The 20,359-nt window shown below is 39.9% G+C and overlaps 1 protein-coding gene across 1 annotated transcript in view; it reads left to right on the top strand.

Annotated features, from left to right (window-relative positions):
- Positions 1–15,562: 15,562 nt before the first annotated feature.
- Positions 15,563–20,359, top strand: part of LOC308650638 (cytochrome P450 3A9-like) — a gene marked incomplete at both ends in the record, with an annotated part of 162,639 nt that continues 157,842 nt past the window's right edge. Inside the window, one exon of the mRNA XM_081296820.1 lies at positions 15,563–15,707. Coding sequence (XP_081152946.1) covers positions 15,637–15,707 — 71 coding nt within the window. The remainder of the gene's footprint in view (positions 15,708–20,359) is intronic.

The raw sequence follows: 20,359 nt of genomic DNA, 5'->3' as shown, positions 1-20,359 counted from the left end.
AGTGTAATACCTCTCTTTGCTGAGAAGGTATTGCTCCCTCTGTTTCTTCTTCATGGAATATTCTGCTGAGGATGTTCTGTAGTACAGGCTTTCTAGTTGTAAATTCTTTTAGCTTTTATTTATCATGGAAGATTTTAATTTCATAATCAAACCTAAAGTTTAAGTTTGCTACATATTATTCTTGGTTGGCATCCATTTTCTTTTAGAGTTGGATATATGTTATTTCAGGCTCTTCTAGCTGTGAAGGTCTGGTTTGAGAAATCTGCAGAGATCTTAATTGGTTTCCCCTATATGTAATCATATTATTTTCTCTTGTGGCTTTTAAAATTCTCTCCTTATTCTGTATGCTAGGCATTTTCATTATAATGTGCCTTGGTGGATATCTGTTGTAATTTTGTACATTTGGTGTTCCGTAAGCCTTTTGTATTTAATTTTCCAATTCATTTATCATGTTTAGAGAATTTATTTTAAAATTAAAATCTAAAATTTAAAAATTTACTTTTAAAAATTTAAAATCTGATATTATTTCATTGAATAGATTGTTCATTTCTTTGGTTTGTAAGTCTGTGCCTTCCTCTATCTCAATAATTCTTAAATTTGATCTTTTTATGCTATCTCATAATTCATGGATGTTCTGTTCATGGTTTTTTAGCATCTTCACTGTGTGGTCAACTTTATTTTTAAGACTGTATATATATATATATATATATATATATATATATATATATATTAGAGAGAGTGAGAGAGGAGAGAGAGAGAGAAAAAATTTTTTTAATATTTATTTATTTTTTTAGTTCTCGGTGGACACAACATCTTTGTTGGTATGTGGTGCTGAGGATCGAACCCGGGCCGCACGCATGCCAGGCAAGCGCGCTACCGCTTGAGCCACATCCCCAGCCCAAGACTGTATATTTTGTCTTCATTGTCTGAGGTTCTGTCTTTCAAGTGATCAATCTGTTGGTGATGATTTCTATGAATTTTTAATTTGGTTTATTGTTTCCTTCATTTCAAGGATTTCTGGGTTTTTTTTATAGAAACTCTGTTTTCTTATTGAAGTAATCTTTTGATTCTTGTATTTACTCATGTAGCTCTTTATTAAAATGATCTTTCTTTGATCTGTATTTGCTCTTTTATATCATCCTTTAATTCACAGTATATTTTATGAATGTACATCCTGAACCCCTTCTTTGATGTTTCTTCTGCTGAGCTGGTCATGGAATATAATAATGTAGTATCTTGGTTTGTTTGGGGCATTTTCTTCCCTTGTCTTTTCATGTTGTTCCTGTATCTTATGTTCTACCACTGTGGATCTGGGGTGCTACAGTTTTTACCCTATAAGCTTATAGTGTCCCCTCAGGGTTCCAATACCTCTCCTTTAAGGGAGAAATTGATATTAACAGATCCTAATACAAGCAATACAAAACCTTAAACCAAACATCCTACTAAGATGTTTGTGGTTTTGTCACAATATACAGAAATGGTGAGTTTAATGATTATCTACAATATAAACAGTCAGTTTGCAAAAGGTCTATAGTTTCTGATGGTGTACAAAGAGAGAACCAGGGGTGGGGTGTGGAATGAGGTGTTAAGGAGGTAGGAGGTGAGGATAGAGAGTTAATAGATCTTAGGAAGCATGAAAGAGGAATCAAAAGAAGTTGACTAGTAGCAGGAGAGAAGATAGAAAGTGACTTTGGGGAGACAAATAAGTGAGAAGACAATAGAGTATAAAAAACAAACAAATATAAAAATTAAGAAAAATTAAAAATGTAAAAATAAGAGATAAAAGTATATACAATGCAATTGTAGTATACTATTCAGACATTCCAGTCCTCAGTAGCATAATGTATGAAAAGTACTTGGTTTCACAAATGTTGGGGATATGAGGGTGGGGGAAGAGAGAGAGAAAAGAAAAAAAAGATAAAAGAAAAAACTCAAAGGAAAATTTAAGGATTGTTTTTGTGTGAGTTCAGTATCTTTCCTTCTTCCCTTCTCATCCAATAGATGGGGTTTTCTGTTGTTTGCTGTTATCTCCACCATCAGGATGGTGAAGGTTATTAGGGTGGGAGGGTTGGTATTGGGGGTGGAACTCCTGAAGGTGGGGTAGAGCCCTTGCCAGTCCCCGTTGGGAGTCTGCACCCCAAGGATCTGCTTTGGGGCCTGCTCATGTGATGTGGGAATCTCGTCTTATCTCCTTATATCACTTGTAGACCTCACAATTTCTGGTCTCCAATTTAGTCTCTAAACTCTGTCTCACTCACTCACTCTCTTTCTACTTCCCACTCAGGAACCTCTCTCTCTCTCTCTGGAATTCTTGTGGGTTGCACTCTGGGGCCTGTGCATCTGTCATGGAGATCTATTTTGTATTGGGCAGATCAGGACCAGGCTTTGTGAGCTACTGACCAGTCATGTAGCTGCAAGCACTGTGCCAGGTTAGTGGCTGTGGGGGTGAAGGGGGAGTTGTGGAACTAAAGGTACCTTGATATTGCTTCTAGGCCTCAGCCAGTGTCCCAATCTGGGAGTTGTCCCAATCTGGGATTTGTCCCAAATTAAAGATGGCAACAAAAGTGTTTCAAGATAGAGGCAGCTGCTTTCAGAGATGGGGTGTCAGGTAGGGCCAGGCGGTGGCCTTGGGCAGCATGCTCAGAAATGCTGCTCTGTAGCATGCAGTGTTTTTGCTGGTAGCTGTCTCTAGACCCTGTCAGTTGTCCCCAGGTGCAAGTGACTATGGCAACAGTTGCAGTGTCTCAAGATGGATGTGACAGGGGATCCCCATGCTGGTAGATGGGGGCCCACATGGGAGTGGCAGCCGGGCATCCTGCACAGGCACTGATGCTGGGGGTCCTGCACAGACATTGAGGTCAGAGGACCTGTGTGGACATGGCAGCCAGGATTCCTACATGGGAGCAGCTATCAGCGGTCCTTTAATAACTCACAAAGAAACAGTATTCCCCTGCTTGAATCCTAGGTCATGGAGTGACAAGGAATGCAGCCTCCCTCTAGCCTGCCATCTTGGATCTCTTCCTCACAATTTCACATTCATCTGTTGAAGGACACCTTGATTGGTTCCATAGTTTGGCCACTACGAATTCACATACTATAAACATTGATGTGGCTGTGTCACTGTAGTATGCTGATTTAAAGTCCTTTGAGTATAAACTGAGGAGTGGGATAGCTAGGTCAAATGGTGGTTCCATTCCAAGCTTTTGGAGGAATCTCCATACTGCTTTCCATAGTGGTTGCACCAATGTGCATTTCCACCAGGAATGTATGAGTGTACCTTTTCCCCCCACATCCTCGCCAACATTTATTGTTGCTTGTATTCTTAATAATTGCCATTCTGACTGGAAGTGAGATGAACTCTTAAAATAATTTTGATAAGAAAAATTATTCAAGATCTTTAGCTCAGTTTTGATGGCTGAAAGTTCCATCAGCATGGCTTTGGCTCTTGTGAGAGTTCTTCTGGCTTCCATCCATTAGGTGTCATCATGGTAGAAGCATTTGAAAGAGGGAGAAATTGATACCATTGGTTACCAGTGACAAGTCCTGCTTCCCCACATGTTGAAGTAAAACATTAGAGAAGCATGCCCAGGCAAGCATATAAAGCAGGGTTTACTTAAAAAAGGGATAACATAGATTTCTCAAAGGGAAAGATAGCTGGTATCCTGGTATCCCAAGAAGTGAGATGTTCTGACTTTTACAAAAAATATGTCATAGATTTCTTTGTTCTCCTGCTTTCTTCCCCTTATCTCTTTCTCTTTCCTCTGTATGTGATTAGGCCCAAGAGATGCTTGGTAGGATGGCCAAAAGGTGAGAAGCTACCTTGATAGGGTGGAGAAAGCATTCTGAAGGAATTAACATTTCATTTCCTCCATTTTTTTGGACCTGACCCTTGCCTATCTGCCTGTCTAATTCTGGCTTCAAGATGACAGGAAGAGACAAGATGCCAGACCATGGGGACAGGCCAGGAATGATTTCCTGCTATGCTAAACTTGTGGTAAATTTCACCTGCTGATAACATCACCACACTAGGGACCAAGTTTCTGACATGATCCCTTGGGGGTAAAAAACAAATCCAAACTTTAGCACTATAATTTTCAATATATGGTAACTATAAAAAATTTTAATACATTATTTCTATTTTTTCACACAGAGTCTCTCACTCTAGTAAATTCACATGACATTGGATAGCAACTAATGGGGAGCAACCACATTTCAAGAGCTCAATCATGAGGTCCTACTGCATCAGACAGTGCAGGATTAATTTTAACTTGGAAATGAGAGAAATCCTAAGAAGAGTTGATAATTGACCAGGGACTGGACAAGCAATGAAAGGGTAGAAAAGCCTTGGAAGTTCATTTCAAGTGACTATAGCCACAGATTGAAAGTGTGTAGTAGTAATCTGTGTGCAGATTTATACTACTGCAAATATTGTCACAAGGGACATCTTTACATAGATGACTTTGAGGTCACATCCCTTGCTCTGGCATCTGATACCATGAATTTGAATCATGTTCCAACGTGAACCAGCTGTGTGACATGGGAGCAGTTTCTTTACTCCTCTGGGCCTTGGTTTCCTCATCTGGAACATGAGGATGCTAATAGTATGTACCTCATAGAATTATTTGGAGACTCAGTGAATTAAACACAAAAAGCATATAAAATGCTTCCTGTTGTGTAGTTGATGTTGGCCATTGTATGTTTTTCTTTGCTGAATTATTCCTGAAAATCTATTCCCTGGAGAGAGGTACTGGACTGACTTTCTACAAGAGTGTGATATGGACTGTGGGCACAGGGGTTCTGTCCTTGAACACTGCTAATATTTCACTTCTGTTAGGCTGTCCTCCTAAAGAAGGAAATGGTACTGAATCAAAAGAAAATTATTCCAAATTTTGCAGAGAGAACTTGCAGTCACCTGAGCAGTCCCCCCATCTGGAGTAAAAGTAGGCATTGTTCTTGAAGGAAATCTGCCTGTGCCGGGTATGTACTCCTCTTGGAAGTAATAGATTTTGTGAAAACAGACTGGCACCATCTGGATTACCTTGCATATGATCCTTAGAATTCCAGAATTTGATTTATTCAACCCATATCTGTAAAGTTCTACTGTGTGTCAGGTGCTTTGTCCATGTTGAAGATACAAAGGTAAAATAGATAAAAGATCCCTGCCTCAAGAGGGTCACATGCTAGGGTTGAGAGACAGCCAACAGGCAGGAACACAAATTCAGTAACTACTCATTGCTTAATTGCCAGGAAGGAAATGAATAGGATGATGAGAGAGCAAGTAATAGGGCATCTAGTTGCCTGGAAGAGTCAGTGAAGTCTTTCTGAGTACAAGGTATTTTAAGCTGAGACATTAAGTATTAAGCATCTGTCCCATGAGTAGCCAGGGAAAGAGCATTCCAGAAAGCAGAATCAGCAATGCAAAGGGTTGTGTTTTTTTTTCCTCTGTGTTTCTTTCTCTGGAACACCACCCTGTTGTTCCAGGGTTAAATCCAATTTGTCATGGTATATTATCTTTTGATCACTGCTACTGGGTTTGGTTTGTTATTTTGTTTAAAAATTTTGCACTGAGCCTCATGACAGAGACAGGCAATTAGCCTGAATTTGTTGTTCTGTTTTTTTTTTTTTTTGTTTTGTTTGCAATTTGGATCTAGTTGCTGTTTCCCCTAGAATGAGTTGGTCACAGTGCCCTCTTTTTTCAATTCTCTGGGTTGATTGACACTGTGGTGTCTCTTGGCTTCACCTGTGTATTTGCAGCCTCTAGATGGTTGCTTATGGCCTTGTGTTCTAGGACTTATGTTTGTGTGCAATTGCTTCTCCTTTGCTATAACCTGGTGGTCCCTAAATTCTGTATTTTTTTAAAATACAGAAACCCATGTACATTGAGTTTAATATGTATCCTGGGTTGACTGTCACTAAGTGGTGCTTCATAGGACCTGTGGGTGAGCAGAAGTGGGACCCTCCCTACCAGCTGCCTGCTGAGGCAGTGGAAATGGGTGGTTGGAGGACATGATGTCCTGCTTTACTCCTGAAGGAAGAATAGGAATTCCCCAGATAGAAAACCGTTTGAGTCCATGTCAAGGCTCTAGATCCATCTGTGCAAACTAAAGAGACAGCGCCATGCCACTTTTGGGGACTGTGGCAATTGGCAAAATGTTCCAGTTTCTTAAAACATCACATATCTCTGAAGAAACCAGCTGTTGCCAGATGGAGAGGGGTCTGGTGCTATGATTCTGAGGCATTTAAATTTTATCTCATGGGTTTGGGGAGCAGTTGGAAGGATTTGAGCAAATAAGGAACATTATAAGATTCTATACTCTGACTGCAGACTGAGCAGAGAATTCCCTGGATATCTCATCCTGGGGTCAAAAAAAAAAAAAAAACTGATTAGGAGGTTACTGTCAGAATGATTGCAACCAGAGTTTTGAGATGAGATTTGATTCCCCACTTCACCAATTTTCTTCTGGGTTCTTTTCTCACAAATTTAAAGAATAAAATCCATGGACAATGATGGAAGTGAAAAGTAAATGGTGTAAGATTTATTTAAATGAGAAGATATAGAGCTCCTGATGTGGGAGGGGGCAAGAGAGCAGGAAAACACATTTTAGAGTGCTAGCTTAGGGGTTACAAGCATCAGTCAAAATCTATGTTAAAAAGGCATTGAAAAAATATCAAGACTATTGGTTGTGATCTTTAGCTTGAGTTTTAATCCTTCCTGTAATTCCCATCAGGGTTCACTCCCACCTTCCATTCCCACCCACCACCTCTCTGGGAAAAAAGGAGTTGACTGGAGTGTTCTCACAGGTGAGCTTCATGGTCTTTTCCATTTGAAATAGGCCTTGATGGTGCCTAGTAATATTTCTACTGGTTAGCCTCCTGGTAGAGAGTCTGCCTTTGAATAAGACCTTAATACAAGCCGAGTCTGACCATTATCTATCCTTATTAATTATATGGGGAGGGGGGCACATACCTTAATGCTCATATTTTCCTTTAAATATTGCCTATTTATTTCCATATGGTTTTCTGAAATTGGTCAACACTCTGGTTTTTCTTTGACTTTTTGATTTCATCACCTTGTATTTTATGCTCTCCTGGCACCCTAAATGATTCTGGTTGAGAAATATAACTGTGATGTCTGTTTTTCTCCTGATACCAGGAGTTCAGGGAATATGCAAGTTCATAGTGGGTTTATATTTATGGATGTTTCTTTGTAACATCTCAGTAACATTTTGTAACTACATTGGGTGTATTCTGTGAGGTGCATAAGGAAATATTTATCCAGTGGGGGAGAGAGGTAACCTGCCAGGTTATTCAGGAGGCTGCTTCATATGCAAACAAGCATAATAGCAGCACAATTTGGAACCAGAAGGTCTGGTTCCAGGGCCTGGATTCCTGCTTTAGTTCATTGGCAGGTCTATCCCCCATTTCTCTGTTTCTACATCTGTAAGTGCTCATTAAAATAATCCCAGTTCTACTCCTGATATAGGAAAAAGAGGCTGAACACCCAAGGAATTTTCAGTTAGCAGGTTTATTGGCTACAGGGTCCAGAGGGGCTATCACCTGAAAAATTCTCTGGACCTTGAGTCTGGAAATTCTTGGAACTTTGTATGGGGGAGAGGTTGGCGGTGTACATGAAAAGTGCTTTTTGTCCCCCTTTTTTTTTAGATTAATCAGAGATTTTCCAAGTTTTATCACAAAAGCAGAAGTAGCACCATCAAGTCTTTGGCCAAACCTAACTTTTGCAAGAAAGAGCAATTTAGTCCTCAGAAAAAATAGAAAGTTCTTTCCCAAATTCAGTTTTTTCAGATTTTTTTTTGCTGATGTTTTGTTAATAAGAACAGTTATGGTAAGGGTCTCTGGAGAAGCTTAAGATTCTTTGGTGGAAGAGGGGGCACCACCATGTTCAGCTCATGGAATCACCATAAGGATAAATGAAGGGAGATGTGAAAGCACTTTGTAAACTGTAAAATGCTGTGGAGGTGTTAGCAGATAGCTTATCAGAATAGACACTGAATGGAGTAGAAGGTGAGCAGCCATGAACTTCTCTTCTTTCTGTTGGCTGCTTGGCAGCTACTTTTAGAGAGAATCACCTATGCTTGTGGGGACAGGGGAATCTACCGCTCTTTGAGTAATTGTTAATAAGCTTTCTATGTTGTTCTGCATGAGGCCCTACAGTAGAAAATCACAAAGAACCTGCCAAACCAGCCAAGGCAGTTCAGCTCCTCTTTCAGGTGAAGTGAAGTAAACTTTTCTCATTATAATCTCCTTATAAAACTTCCTTCTACCACATCTTGAAATTTGATGCATGAATAAGCAGGTATGTCACTAAGCCTGTGCAGGACTGTGCCCGGCTCTGTGATGAGGAGTCTTCCAATATGAACAGACACTCACTTCCCCAATAAAAGACCCTCTCTTTTTGTTAGGGGAGACACAGCTTTGGGATTTGTCCCTATCCAGGATGCTCTCCATAGTTGCAAGTAATGAACTTTTCTTCACCGTTTCATCTCTGTGTTGTGCTTATCAGTTTTCTAACACCAAAGTCCAAAGCCATTAGGTTTGGTTCCATTTTTTTTGACAGAAAATCAATAGAAGTGCTTACCCTCCAGGGCAAGGGGGTCAGAAAGGACAACCCTCTCCTTCACTCCATCCCTCATCAGTGAACTTACTGTAGTTCTTCACGCTGACCTGTGTATGGGCAGAGGTCAGTTCATAACCCATTCAGAAGGCATGGGCTGAGGTGCTAATCATCCACTAATTCTGAGTGGCCTTGGGCAATTCTGAGCTGGTGTTAAAAGATTAAGACCGGGAATTCTAAATCTAGACTATCTAAATTTGAATTGTGACTCTGTGTGGAATTACCTATATGTTCTTGCAAGGATCAGTTGATATTACTGGAACTTCATTTGCTTGTCTGTGAGTTCTTAATAGTACCTGTCTTTTATGGTTGTCAGAGGTAAATATTTTTAGACAAAAATTTCACCTATTGTAACAGTGATCCACCTCATGCTTTGAATACAGCCTTTGGATTCTCTGCCACTAAGGCTTACTTTAAAATGGACATGATTTTATTTTCCTCTCCTCCCTCTCTCCCTCTATAACCTGGGAGTGGGAAACTATCTTTTACCCATCCTAGGCAGAGCGATCTGTCTTTAAGCACACACCCACCACAGGAAACAAGTAATTCAGACTTCAGAAATGGTACCAGAAGAATGACTCTCTCCCATTAAGAAGTGAATTGAACCTCTCACAGGGAAAACCTGGGATGGATCACTTCTTTAATAACCCTCTGTTCTTGGACTGGGGCTATAACTCAGTGACAGAGCACTTGCCTAGCATGTATGAGGCACTGGGTTCAATCCTTACCACTACATAAAAATAAACAAACAAAATAACGTCATTCTGTCCATCTAAAACCACAAAAAATAAATAAAATCCCTCTGTTTTCCCTGATGGGCAGAATCATAGCCTCTTAGATAGGAGTCCCCTGTGCTTATTTCCTAGTAGAGCAATAAAGCTTCCTTCTTTATCTCAAAACCGTTCTTGTTATTTAATTGGCATCAGGAACAAGACTGAGCTTTTGGTAACACTATTATTATTTGAGATAAATTCTGTGAATGTACTGGGCAGGAGGATTTCATGTTCAAAGGTTTCAGCAACTTAGCAAGGCTGTAAGCAACCTAGTGGGACCCTGTCTCAAAATAAAAAATAAAAAGGGCTGGTGATGTGGCTCAGTGTTTAAGCACCATTAGGTTCAATCACTGATACTAAAAAAAATTCTCTGTGTGTTTGTGGGCAAGTGTGTGTTTGTGTGTGTGTGTGTGTGTGTGTGTGTGTGTGTGTGTGTGTGTGTTGCCCTTTCCTCTGTAGTCCTAGTTGAGAAACCAATCTAGCATTTTAAAATTAGGACCCCCTTAGCAAATGTCGTCTCCAAGGTCCAGTCTATTCCATCTTTGTGCTTGATCCTGCCCCCAGGCTCTTGGTTCCTGGCTGTACTGGAGGGCCTGGGGGACTCTCAGTGATATGCAAGATAAAGAGAATAATGAGGAGATGGTGTGTTTTTGGAAGTTCAAGAGAATTATAGAGTAGAGAGAGGCTGGCAGTCCTGTGGGGTCCTGTGACTTGAAGGACCTTGACTGAGCCTCTTCCAAAGATGAGGAAACAGAGCTAGGCACACCCAAGTACTGACACACCCCACCCCTCAAGTCCTGTGAATTATGCTTTTATAACTTTCAAAGTAGGAGAGAGTTAAGGGGTAAAGTAAAAGTCATGACATGATTTTGATCTGGAATGTTCCTAAAGGCTCAAGTGTTAAAGGCTCAGTTTCTAATGCAGCAGTGTACAGGTGGAGGTGGAGCTTTTGGGGAGGTGATTTGATCATGAGCTTCCCTAACCTCATTTGTGAATGATCCATAGATGGATTCATAATTTTATGGCATTATCAGAAGGTGGTAGAGAGGACAGGGCCTAGGGCCTAGTTGGAGTTAGGTCACTGGGTGCATATCCTGGAAGAGTTTATCAAATACCTGGCCCCTACCTTGCCCTCCCTATGCTTCCCAGCAACCATGAAGGGTGTGATTTTGCTCCATGATGCACTTCTGCCATGGCAATCTGCCTCACTACAGCTCAGAATCAATGGATCCAAGTGATTATGGACTGAAAACTCTTAAACTGTGAGTCCAAATATATCTTTTCTTCTTTATTTAATATTTCTCAGTTATTTTTTCTCTTGTGGTTTTTAAATTTTATATCGTTCATTATAATTATACATAACAGTGGCTTTCTTTGTGATCTATTCTTACATGCTCATAGCATACATTGGTTTATTTCATTCTCGTGTACCCCCTTCTTTTTGCACCACCTTCTCCCTCCCCTGATCCCAATTCTCTACTCTATTATTCTCTCAAGTTTTCATATTCTTTTTCTAGCTTCCACATATAATAAAAAGGTATAACCCTTGGCTTTCTGAATCTGGCTTCTTTCACTTAGTATGATGCTCTCTGTTATGGTTTTGATGTGTGGTGTCCCCCAAAAGTTCAGGTGTGAGGCAATGCAAGAAGGTTTAGAGGAGAAATGATTGGGTTATATAGCATAGCCCTAATCCAATCAGAAAATTAGTTCCTGATGGGTTTAGCTGAGTAGTAACTGGAGTCAGGTGGGGTGTGGTACATTGGGGGCATGGATTTGGTGTATATATTTGTATGTGGCAGGTGAACACCTCTCTCTGCTTTCTGATCATCATGTGATCTGGGTCCCTCTGCCACACTCTTCTGCCATGATATTCTGCCTCATCTTGTACCCTGAGGAATGAGCTGGCCTTCTATGGACTAAGACCTCTAAAAACATGAGCCCTTAAATAAACTTTTTCTCCCCATACAATTGTGCTGGTTGGGTCCTTTAGTCACAGAAGCAAAAAAGCAACTAAAACATTCTTCATTTCTATTAATTTTCCTGCAAATGACATAATTCCATTTGTGTTTATGACTGAGTAAAACTCCATTGTGTATATATACCACATTTTCTTTATTCAGTAATCTGTTGATAGACACCTAGCTTGGTTCTATAACTTTATTATTGTGAAGTATGTTGCCATAAACATGGATATGCATGTGTTGCTATAGTGTGCTAATTCTGTTAGACAAATATGGAGGATGGTATAGCTGGGTCATATATTGGTTTCATTCCTAATCTCTTATCACAGCAACAAAAACCTGACAACAGAGGTCACCTGTGTCAAACACTGCTGAGAACTTCAGCAAAGGTTTATTTTATTTCATAATAATTATCTCAATTTGTAGTTTAATATTATTTTTGTGTTTAATTGGTTAGCATCCCTCACCATTAATCAAGGTTGAGACTCATAAGGGCAAAGATTCTGACTGGCTTGTGGGTAATATTTGGCACAGGTCCTGAATACAACAGACAGGCAGCCCTTCCAATCCACAGTGACACTGAGGTGCAGCTCACACCTCCTCCAGTGCCATGAGGAACTGTCTCTGGACCCAACATGTTCATTGGCACTCCCAACCATGAGACCCCATCATTCATCCACCAAAGCTTAGATACCACCTGGTTCCCCAAATTAGCAAGATCAAGTTTTACCTGAGAAGAATGTGAACTTAGCTAAGTTAGACAAGTAATCTTGCTTGCATTATTTTTCCATAATCACAATTATGAATTGTGGAATTTGAACCTCATACACAAATCATTCCAGAGCACTACTGTGCCTCTCTATACCCAAAGAAATTCACTCAGACAGTGCAAGTCAAGATAGACTTCCCATGGGAGGAACCACCTGGGCCCCCATTATGAAAGGATGAAAATACCATAATGATGTCATCCTTACATCACTGATTTGATGGATCACCTGTTCATTTACACTTATATCAGCTTGATGCCTCCCTGAATGTTATCTGAGATGGAACTTTTATCTGTTGTCAATGAGAATAAGAAAGGAGATAAACCATTCATGTTGATAAGGACTGTATATTTCTCATACCTGTATGATTCATTTTATGTGGCTGTACTGTCCTTATTTATGCTACATCCTTATTTGTCTCTATCTGAAACCAGAATAATAACTGGGCATTAGTCATCTGAGTACTTAAATATTTAGAACAGACCTTTTAAGGTATGTGGTAAGTGTTTTACTAAATATGTGTGAGGAAGAGAGGCCAGACGTCACGAGGGCACTCTCCTGGCACATAATGCTTTCCTGCCTTGGTGCAGCACAAATTTAGTATGCAAGTCACTTCGTGTTTGAAGATATTACCCTCTATGGAATTAAGTTCATGATGAATCCTCTCTCTCTCTCCCTCCCTCTCTCTCTCTCTCTCTCTCTCTCTCTCTCTGTGTGTGTGTGTGTGTGTGTGTGTGCGCACGCGCGCGTGCTCATGTATGTGATAACTTCTCCCTGGCCTTGAACTCCTTGGCTCAAGTGATCCTCCTATCTCATCCTCTTGAACAGCTGGGACTATAGATGTGTGCCACCCTGCCTCACTAGAGCATGGCTTCTTTGATTGTCCTTTGCAGAACAAGAACCTTTGCATAGGTTGGGCCCCAGCACTGGATGCGTTTTTCATCTCAAGGAATGACTAACCCATCCTTGTTGGTACAAATCACAACCAGTCCAACCAGGACCAGAGATAAGTAGGACAGGGGGAAAATCATATTAGCCTTGGTTATTTCATCATCTTAGCCAAATATGTCTTGAAAAAAGATGGAATTATATAGTTCCATAGAGGTTTTACATACAAAAAGTTTAAAAAAGATTTTGGGTTATGGTGAGATTGTTACTGACAGCCTAACCCTGGGAGCTACCTTGATCCTAGCTGGCTGGATTTGACTGTCCCCCCACATAATAAATAGATAGAAGATGGTAAGATGAGTATTGAACTTGATGCCATTGATCAACATGGAAGGAAGCCATTAGATTGCTTCTCCTTAACTACCCCACAGACACAATTATAATTTACAGAAACAAAAGCCAGGTGATATACATGTGTAGATTCAGTTGTTCTGAAGAGGGAGCAATCTGGAAAAAAAGGCAGAAAATACACACATGCAGATTTAGTTAGTCTGTGTTAGTCCCAGAAGGAAGGAAATCCCCATTTCCATTTTCTTTGGTGCCTGTCAGGGTGGGAGGTGGAAGCCCCATGGTCCTCCAACTTCTACTCTCAGCATGAGGAAGTCATTCCCAATGTCAGATGGGGTGCTTCCAAATTCACTCTGTTTCAAGGCTGTTAATTGTCAATAGTTATCAAATGACACTGTAATCTCTCCTTGTTTGAATGCATGCCAGAGATGTGAGAAGGGTTGGTGAAGGGTGAGTATCAGTTGGTGCAGAGTAAGAAGAAAGAGAGAAGGAAGCATATAAGCACAGCTTAAATGTCTTCTCATTCTGTTATGTATTGAGAACTTGGAGACTTTGTTACCTAATCCTCTGTTTCTCAAGCTAATCAGACAAAGAATTTGAATCAGAGTTGAGATAATGAGCTGATATAATTTCCAAACACTCAGACCTGGCATCACTCACATCAGGAATCTGCTGAGGGTCTCACAATGACAATTGTTCTCCTCCTAAACCAGCTTCTGGAGCCTGCTCTCCACCCACAACCACCCATTTACCAAAAAGCAGGAAGCCATCTGCTCAGACACCTCTTGGCCTAATGAAAAATCTGGAATTATCTTTTTGGAGTTCTGGTGCTGGATGTGCTCTCTGTGGTGATATCTGCCATGAGATGGATGGGTAGAGATTTGTGGTTCACCTGGCCATGCAGACTGCTATTCTCCTCTTCTGTCCTTTAACACCCATTGGTCATGGACATGCATTATTTTCAGAGACAGAGGCTATTCTTTGCTCTAAAATCTGTCTAACTTTCTGGCTACTGCAGGGATCTCTTACTGGCTGCACAGGAAGTAGCCTGGATTGACATTACTCAGTGCATCCATCAGCTTCATCTTGTCCATGCCCACTATTTTTTTCTAGGGGACTTCTCCCCATCAGAGTACTGGCACAACAGCCTGAATGTTCTGGGAAGGTGGCTGTGGCCAAAACAAGCCAAATAATCTTCCTGTATTAATAAACCAGGAAGATGAAGTGGTCACCAAAGACACACAGGGAAAGAACCTGCAGAGGCCCAGAAATCTCACCTGACTCAATGACCAAACGTCCCAGATACCAGCTCTTTGTAAAGAACTCTGCTAGGGACTAGGTGCATAATAGTGGATAGTACAGAGACCCTGCTGCAGAGAAGTTCACATTCTGGAAAGTTAAACAAAGGTGGAATCCAACAATGTTGTTGGAGAGTAAAGAGAACAACAACAAGATAAATGTGTTCCAGGGATACTAGAAGTTGTCCAGGGGAGGAAGTGGCTCCGTGTGAAGAGGTGGTATTGAAAGCATTTACCAGATGAAGTTTTGACTGAGCTGGGTTTTGAAGGATGATTAAGAGTCTTCTGGGCTGGGGCTGGGACTCAGTGGTAGAGTGGTTGCCTAGCATGTATGAGGCCCTGGGTTTGATTCCCAGCACTGCATAGAAATAAATAAGGAAAGAAAGAAAGAAAGAAAGGAAGAAAGAAAGAAAGAAAGAAAGAAAGAAAGAAAGAAAGAAAGAAAGAAAAAAATATTTTTAAAAAACTCTTCCATGGAGCAAGAGGGCATTGTAAGCAGAGGAAAGTGCATGAATAGTTATTTAGATATAATCTTTCTGGGTCAAATTCAAGGATTTTGTAATGAGAACACCCAAGGAGACAAAAACTGATTAGAGGACATTTAATTCCAATGTTTCACTTGAGTTTCTGATACGAAGCAATAACCTTAGGGCATAATGATAACACTGATCAAAGTTTTTATTAATTTTTATAAACCTGAGCTCAAAGATCAAAATAGGCTTGTCTCATGACTCACTGCCGACTTCCAAGGTGGAGGGGGCACCTGGCTTCTGCAATAGTGGGTGGAGCACAGGTGTTTCTTTTCTACTGGCTGTACACCCAACCCCACCTCCTTTCCCAGCATATAAATATGCCAGACTGACTCACAGCTGTTCATAGAACGCAAGCTTGGCACCTTCCCCTGTGAAAAGATAGCTCACATAGCTGGAAGTCAAACTCGGGGGAGAAAATTTTAGAAGGACAGTAGTGATGGACCTGATCCCAAACTTTTCCATGGAAACCTGGGTTCTCCTGGGAATCAGCCTGGTGCTCCTCTATCTGTGAGTAACTTTCCCAGTTCCTCTCCTCTTCAAACCTCCCATTTCTGTGAATAGGAGGTTTAGTGACATAATTTGATTTTGGGGATGAACTTCTGATTGAGTCTCAGTTTGGACCTAGATTAATCAGCCAGAGTTCTGTAGAGGCAGATTACAAACAACTGGACACCTTCTGAAAAGTGATGCACTCTTTGCAAACTTTCAGAATTCTGGGGGTAAAGAGGGGTTTACACAACTTTCTGTGTCATTGTTTATCTTTTGTGCTCTATGTGCACTACAAGAGATGTGTAGGCGGCTCATCTCCTGTGGAACAGGTGGTTCCTGCTCCTCCTCCCCACATCCCAGCACCATTTGTAAAATGCACCAAGTGCATCCCAGGTGCTACCACAGGCGCAGACTCAGTTCTTCCCTCAGTTCTCTTCCCTTTCCCTGGAACAGCCCTCCCTCCAAAAACTCAAATGCTCCACCCTGCAATATGCAGTTACTTCTGAATGATAAAACTATTGAGCAAAGACCTGGGAGAAATTTGGAACTTTTATTCCTTAAGTTAGCATCAGTGTAGAGATTTGTTTCTCCCTTGATTTGAAATCTAATGGCAGCCTCAAGAGACAAAAGTTAATAAGCCCATTTTGTATTTTAAATATTTTCCCATGATATTTCAGTACAGGAGCATGAATAAAATAATCTAGTAGAAGAATTCATTTAAATAGTGGGATTCCTGGTCTGGGGTTGTAGCTCAGTGGCAGACAGCTCATCTGGCATGTGTGAGGCACTGAGTTCAATCCTCAGCACCACATAAAAATAAATAAATAAAATAAAGGTATTGTATCTGCCTACAACTAAAATATATTTAAAAAATAGTGGGATTCCTGGTTTCACGGAGCAGGTGAAGAGAGCAGTTATTTCTGACTGAGGGCAGAAGACATTGCCCCAAGGGGATCTTTGGCTTCTATCTTTTTTTTTGTCTGTCTCTGTTTCTTTTTTTTATTGGTTGTTCACAAAATTACAAAGCTCTTGACATATCATATTTCATACATTAGATTGAAGTGGGTTATGAACCCCCAATTTTACCCCAAATGCAGATTGAAGAATCATGTCGGTTACACATCCACAATTTTACATAATGCCCTATTAGTAATTGTTGTATTCTGCTACCTTTCCTATCCCCTACTATCCCCCCTCCTCTCCCCTCCCATCTTCTCTCTCTACCCCATCTACTGTAATTCATTTCTCTCCTTGTTTTTTTCCCATTCCCCTCACAACCTCTTATATGTAATTTTGTATAGCAATGAGGGTCTCCCTTCATTTCCATACAATTTCCCTTTTCTCTCCCTTTCCCTCCCATCTCATGTCTCTGTTTAATGTTAATCTTTTCTTCCTGCTCTTCCTCCCTGCTCTGTTCATAGTTGCTCTCATTATATCAAAGAAGACATTTGGTATTTGTTTTTTAGGGATTGGCTAGCTTCACTAAGCATAATCTGCTTTAGTGCCATCCATTTCCCTGCAAATTCTATGATTTTGTCATTTTTTATTGCTGCTAGTACTCTATTGTGTATAGATGCCACATTTTTTTATCCATTCATCTATTGAAGGGCATCTGGGTTGGTTCCACAGTCTAGCTATTGTGAATTGTGCTGCTATGAACATGGATGTGGCAGTATCCCTGTAGCATGCTCTTTTAAGGTCTTCAGGGAATAGTCCGAGAAGGGCAATAGCAGGGTCAAATGGTGGTTCCATTCCCATCTTTCCCAGGAATCTCCAAACTGCTTTCCAAATTGGCCGCACCAATTTGCAGTCCCACCAGCAATGTACAAGAGTACCCTTTTCTCCACATCCTCACCAGCACTTGTTGCTGTTTGACTTCATAGTGGCTGCCAATCTTACTGGAGTGAGATGGTATCTTAGGGTGGTTTTGATTTGCATTTCTCTGACTGCTAAAGATGGTGAGCATTTTTTCATGTACTTGTTGATTGATTGTACATGCTCCTCTGAGAAGTGACTGTTTAGGTCCTTAGCCCATTTGTTGATTGGGTTATTTGTTATCTTATTGTCTAATTTTTTGAGTTCTTTGTATACTCTGGATATTAGGGCTCTATCTGAAGTGTGAGGAGTAAAAATTTGTTCCCAGGATGTAGGCTCCCTATTTACCTCTCTTATTGTTTCTTTTGCTGAGCAAAAACTTTTTAGTTTAAGTAAGTCCCATTTGTTGATTCTTGTTATTAACTCTTGTGGTATGGGTGTCCTATTAAGGAAGTTGGAGCCCGACCCCACAGTATGTAGATCGGAGCCAAGTTTTTCTTCTATCAGACGCAGAGTCTCTGATTTGATATCAAGTTCCTTGATCCATTTTGAGTTAACTTTTGTGCATGGCGAGAGAAAGGGATTCAGTTTCATTTTGTTGCACATGGATTTCCAGTTTTCCCAACACCATTTGTTGAAGATGCTATCCTTCCTCCATTGCATGATTTTAGCCCCTTTATCAAATATAAGATAGTTGTAGCTTTGTGGATTAGTCTCTGTGTCCTCTATTCTATACCATTGGTCCACCCGCCTGTTTTGGTACCAGTACCATGCTGTTTTTGTCACTATTGCTCTGTAATATAGTTTGAAATCTGGTATCGCTATACCGCCTGATTCACACTTCCTGCTTAGAATTGCTTTTGCTATTCTGGGTCTTTTATTTTTCCATATGAATTTCATGATTGCTTTATCTATTTCTACAAGAAATGCCATTGGGATTTTGATTGGCATTGCATTAAACCTATAGAGAACTTTTGGTAATATCGCCATTTTGTTAATGTTAGTTCTGCCTATCCATGAACAGGGTATATTTTTCCTTCTTCTAAGATCTTCTTCTACTTCTCTCTTTAGGGTTCTGTAGTTTTCATTGTATAAATCTTTCACCTCTTTTGTTAGGTTGATTCCCAAGTATTTTATTTTTTTTGAGGATATTGTGAATGGAGTGTTTTTCCTCATTTCCGTTTTAGAAGTTTTGTCGCTGATATACAGAAATGCCTTTGATTTATGCGTGTTGATTTTATATCCTGCCACTTTGCTGAATTCATTTATTAGTTCTAGTAGTTTCTTTGTAGACCGTTTTGGGTCTTCTAGGTATAGAATCATGTCATCTGCAAATAGTGATAATTTAAGTTCTTCTTTTCCTATTTTTATGCCTTTAATTTCTTTCGTCTGTCTAATTGCTCTGGCCAGTGTTTCAAGAACTATATTGAATAGAAGTGGTGATAGAGGGCATCCCTGTCTTGTTCCAGATTTTAGAGGGAATGCCTTTAACTTTTGTCCATTCAGAATGATGCTAGCCTGAGGCTTAGCATAGATAGCTTTTACAATGCCAAGGTAAGTTCCTGTTATCCCTAGTTTTTCTAATGTTTTGAACATAAAGGGATGCTGTACTTTATCGAATGCTTTCTCTGCATCTATCGAGATGATCATATGGTTCTTATCTTTAAGTCTATTGATGTGGTGAATAACATTTATTGATTTCCATATATTGAACCATCCTTGCATCCCAGGGATGAATCCTACTTGATCATGGTGCACAATTTTTTTGATGTGTTTTTGTATGCGATCCGCCAGAATTTTATTGAGAATTATTGCATCTAGGTTCATTAGAGATATTGGTCTGTAGTTTTCTTTCTTTGAGGTGTCTTTGTCTGATTTTGGAATCAGGGTGATGTTGGCCTCATAGATTGAATTTGGAAGAGCTCCCTCTTTTTCTATTTCCTGAAATAACTTGAAAAGTATTGGTATTAATTCTTCTTTAAAGGTTTTGTAAAACTCCGCTGTATACCCATCCGGTCCTGGGCTTTTCTTGGTTGGTAGTCTTCTGATGGCTTCTTCAATTTCATCCATTGATATTGGTCTGTTCAAATTGTGTGTATCCTCCTGACTCAGTCTGGGCAAATCATATGACTTAAGAAATTTATCGATGTCTTTACTATCTTCTATTTTATTGGAGTATAGGTTTTCATAATAATTTCTAATTGTCTTCTGTATTTCTGTAGCATCTGTTGTGATATCGCGTTTTTCATCCCGTATGTTAGTCATTTGAGTTCTCTCTCTTCTTCTCTTCGTTAGCATGGCTAAAGGTCTGTCGATCTTATTTATTTTTTCGAAGAACCATCTTTTAGTTTTGTTAATTTTTTCAATAGTTTCTTTTGTTTCAATTTCATTGATTTCTGCTCTGATTTTAATTATTTCTTGCCTTCTGCTACATTTGCTGTTGCTTTGCTCTTCCTTTTCTAGGGCTTTGAGATGAAGTGTGAGCTCATTTATTTGTTGGTTTTTTCTTTTTTTGAGGAATGACCACCAGGCAATGAATTTTCCTCTTAAAACTGCTTTCATTGTGTCCCATAGATTCCGATATGTTATGTCTGTATTTTCATTTATCTCTAAGAATTTTTTGATTTCCTCCTTTATGTCTTCTGTAACCCATTGATCATTCAGTAACATATTGTTCATTTTCCATGTGATGTAGGATTTTTCCTTCCTTCTTTTATCATTGATTTCCAGTTTCATTCCATTATGATCAGATAAAATGCAAGGTATTATCTCCACCCCTTTATATTTACTGAGGGTTGCCCTATGGCATAATATATAGTCTATTTTTGAGAAGGATCCATGTGCTGCTGAGAAAA

The sequence above is a fragment of the Spermophilus citellus genome (assembly GCF_964194105.1).
Source record: "Spermophilus citellus genome assembly, chromosome: 6".
Lineage (NCBI taxonomy): Eukaryota > Metazoa > Chordata > Mammalia > Rodentia > Sciuridae > Spermophilus > Spermophilus citellus.
The sequence above is the reverse complement of the archived record's forward strand: the minus strand, read 5'-3'. Positions and strand labels throughout refer to the sequence as shown.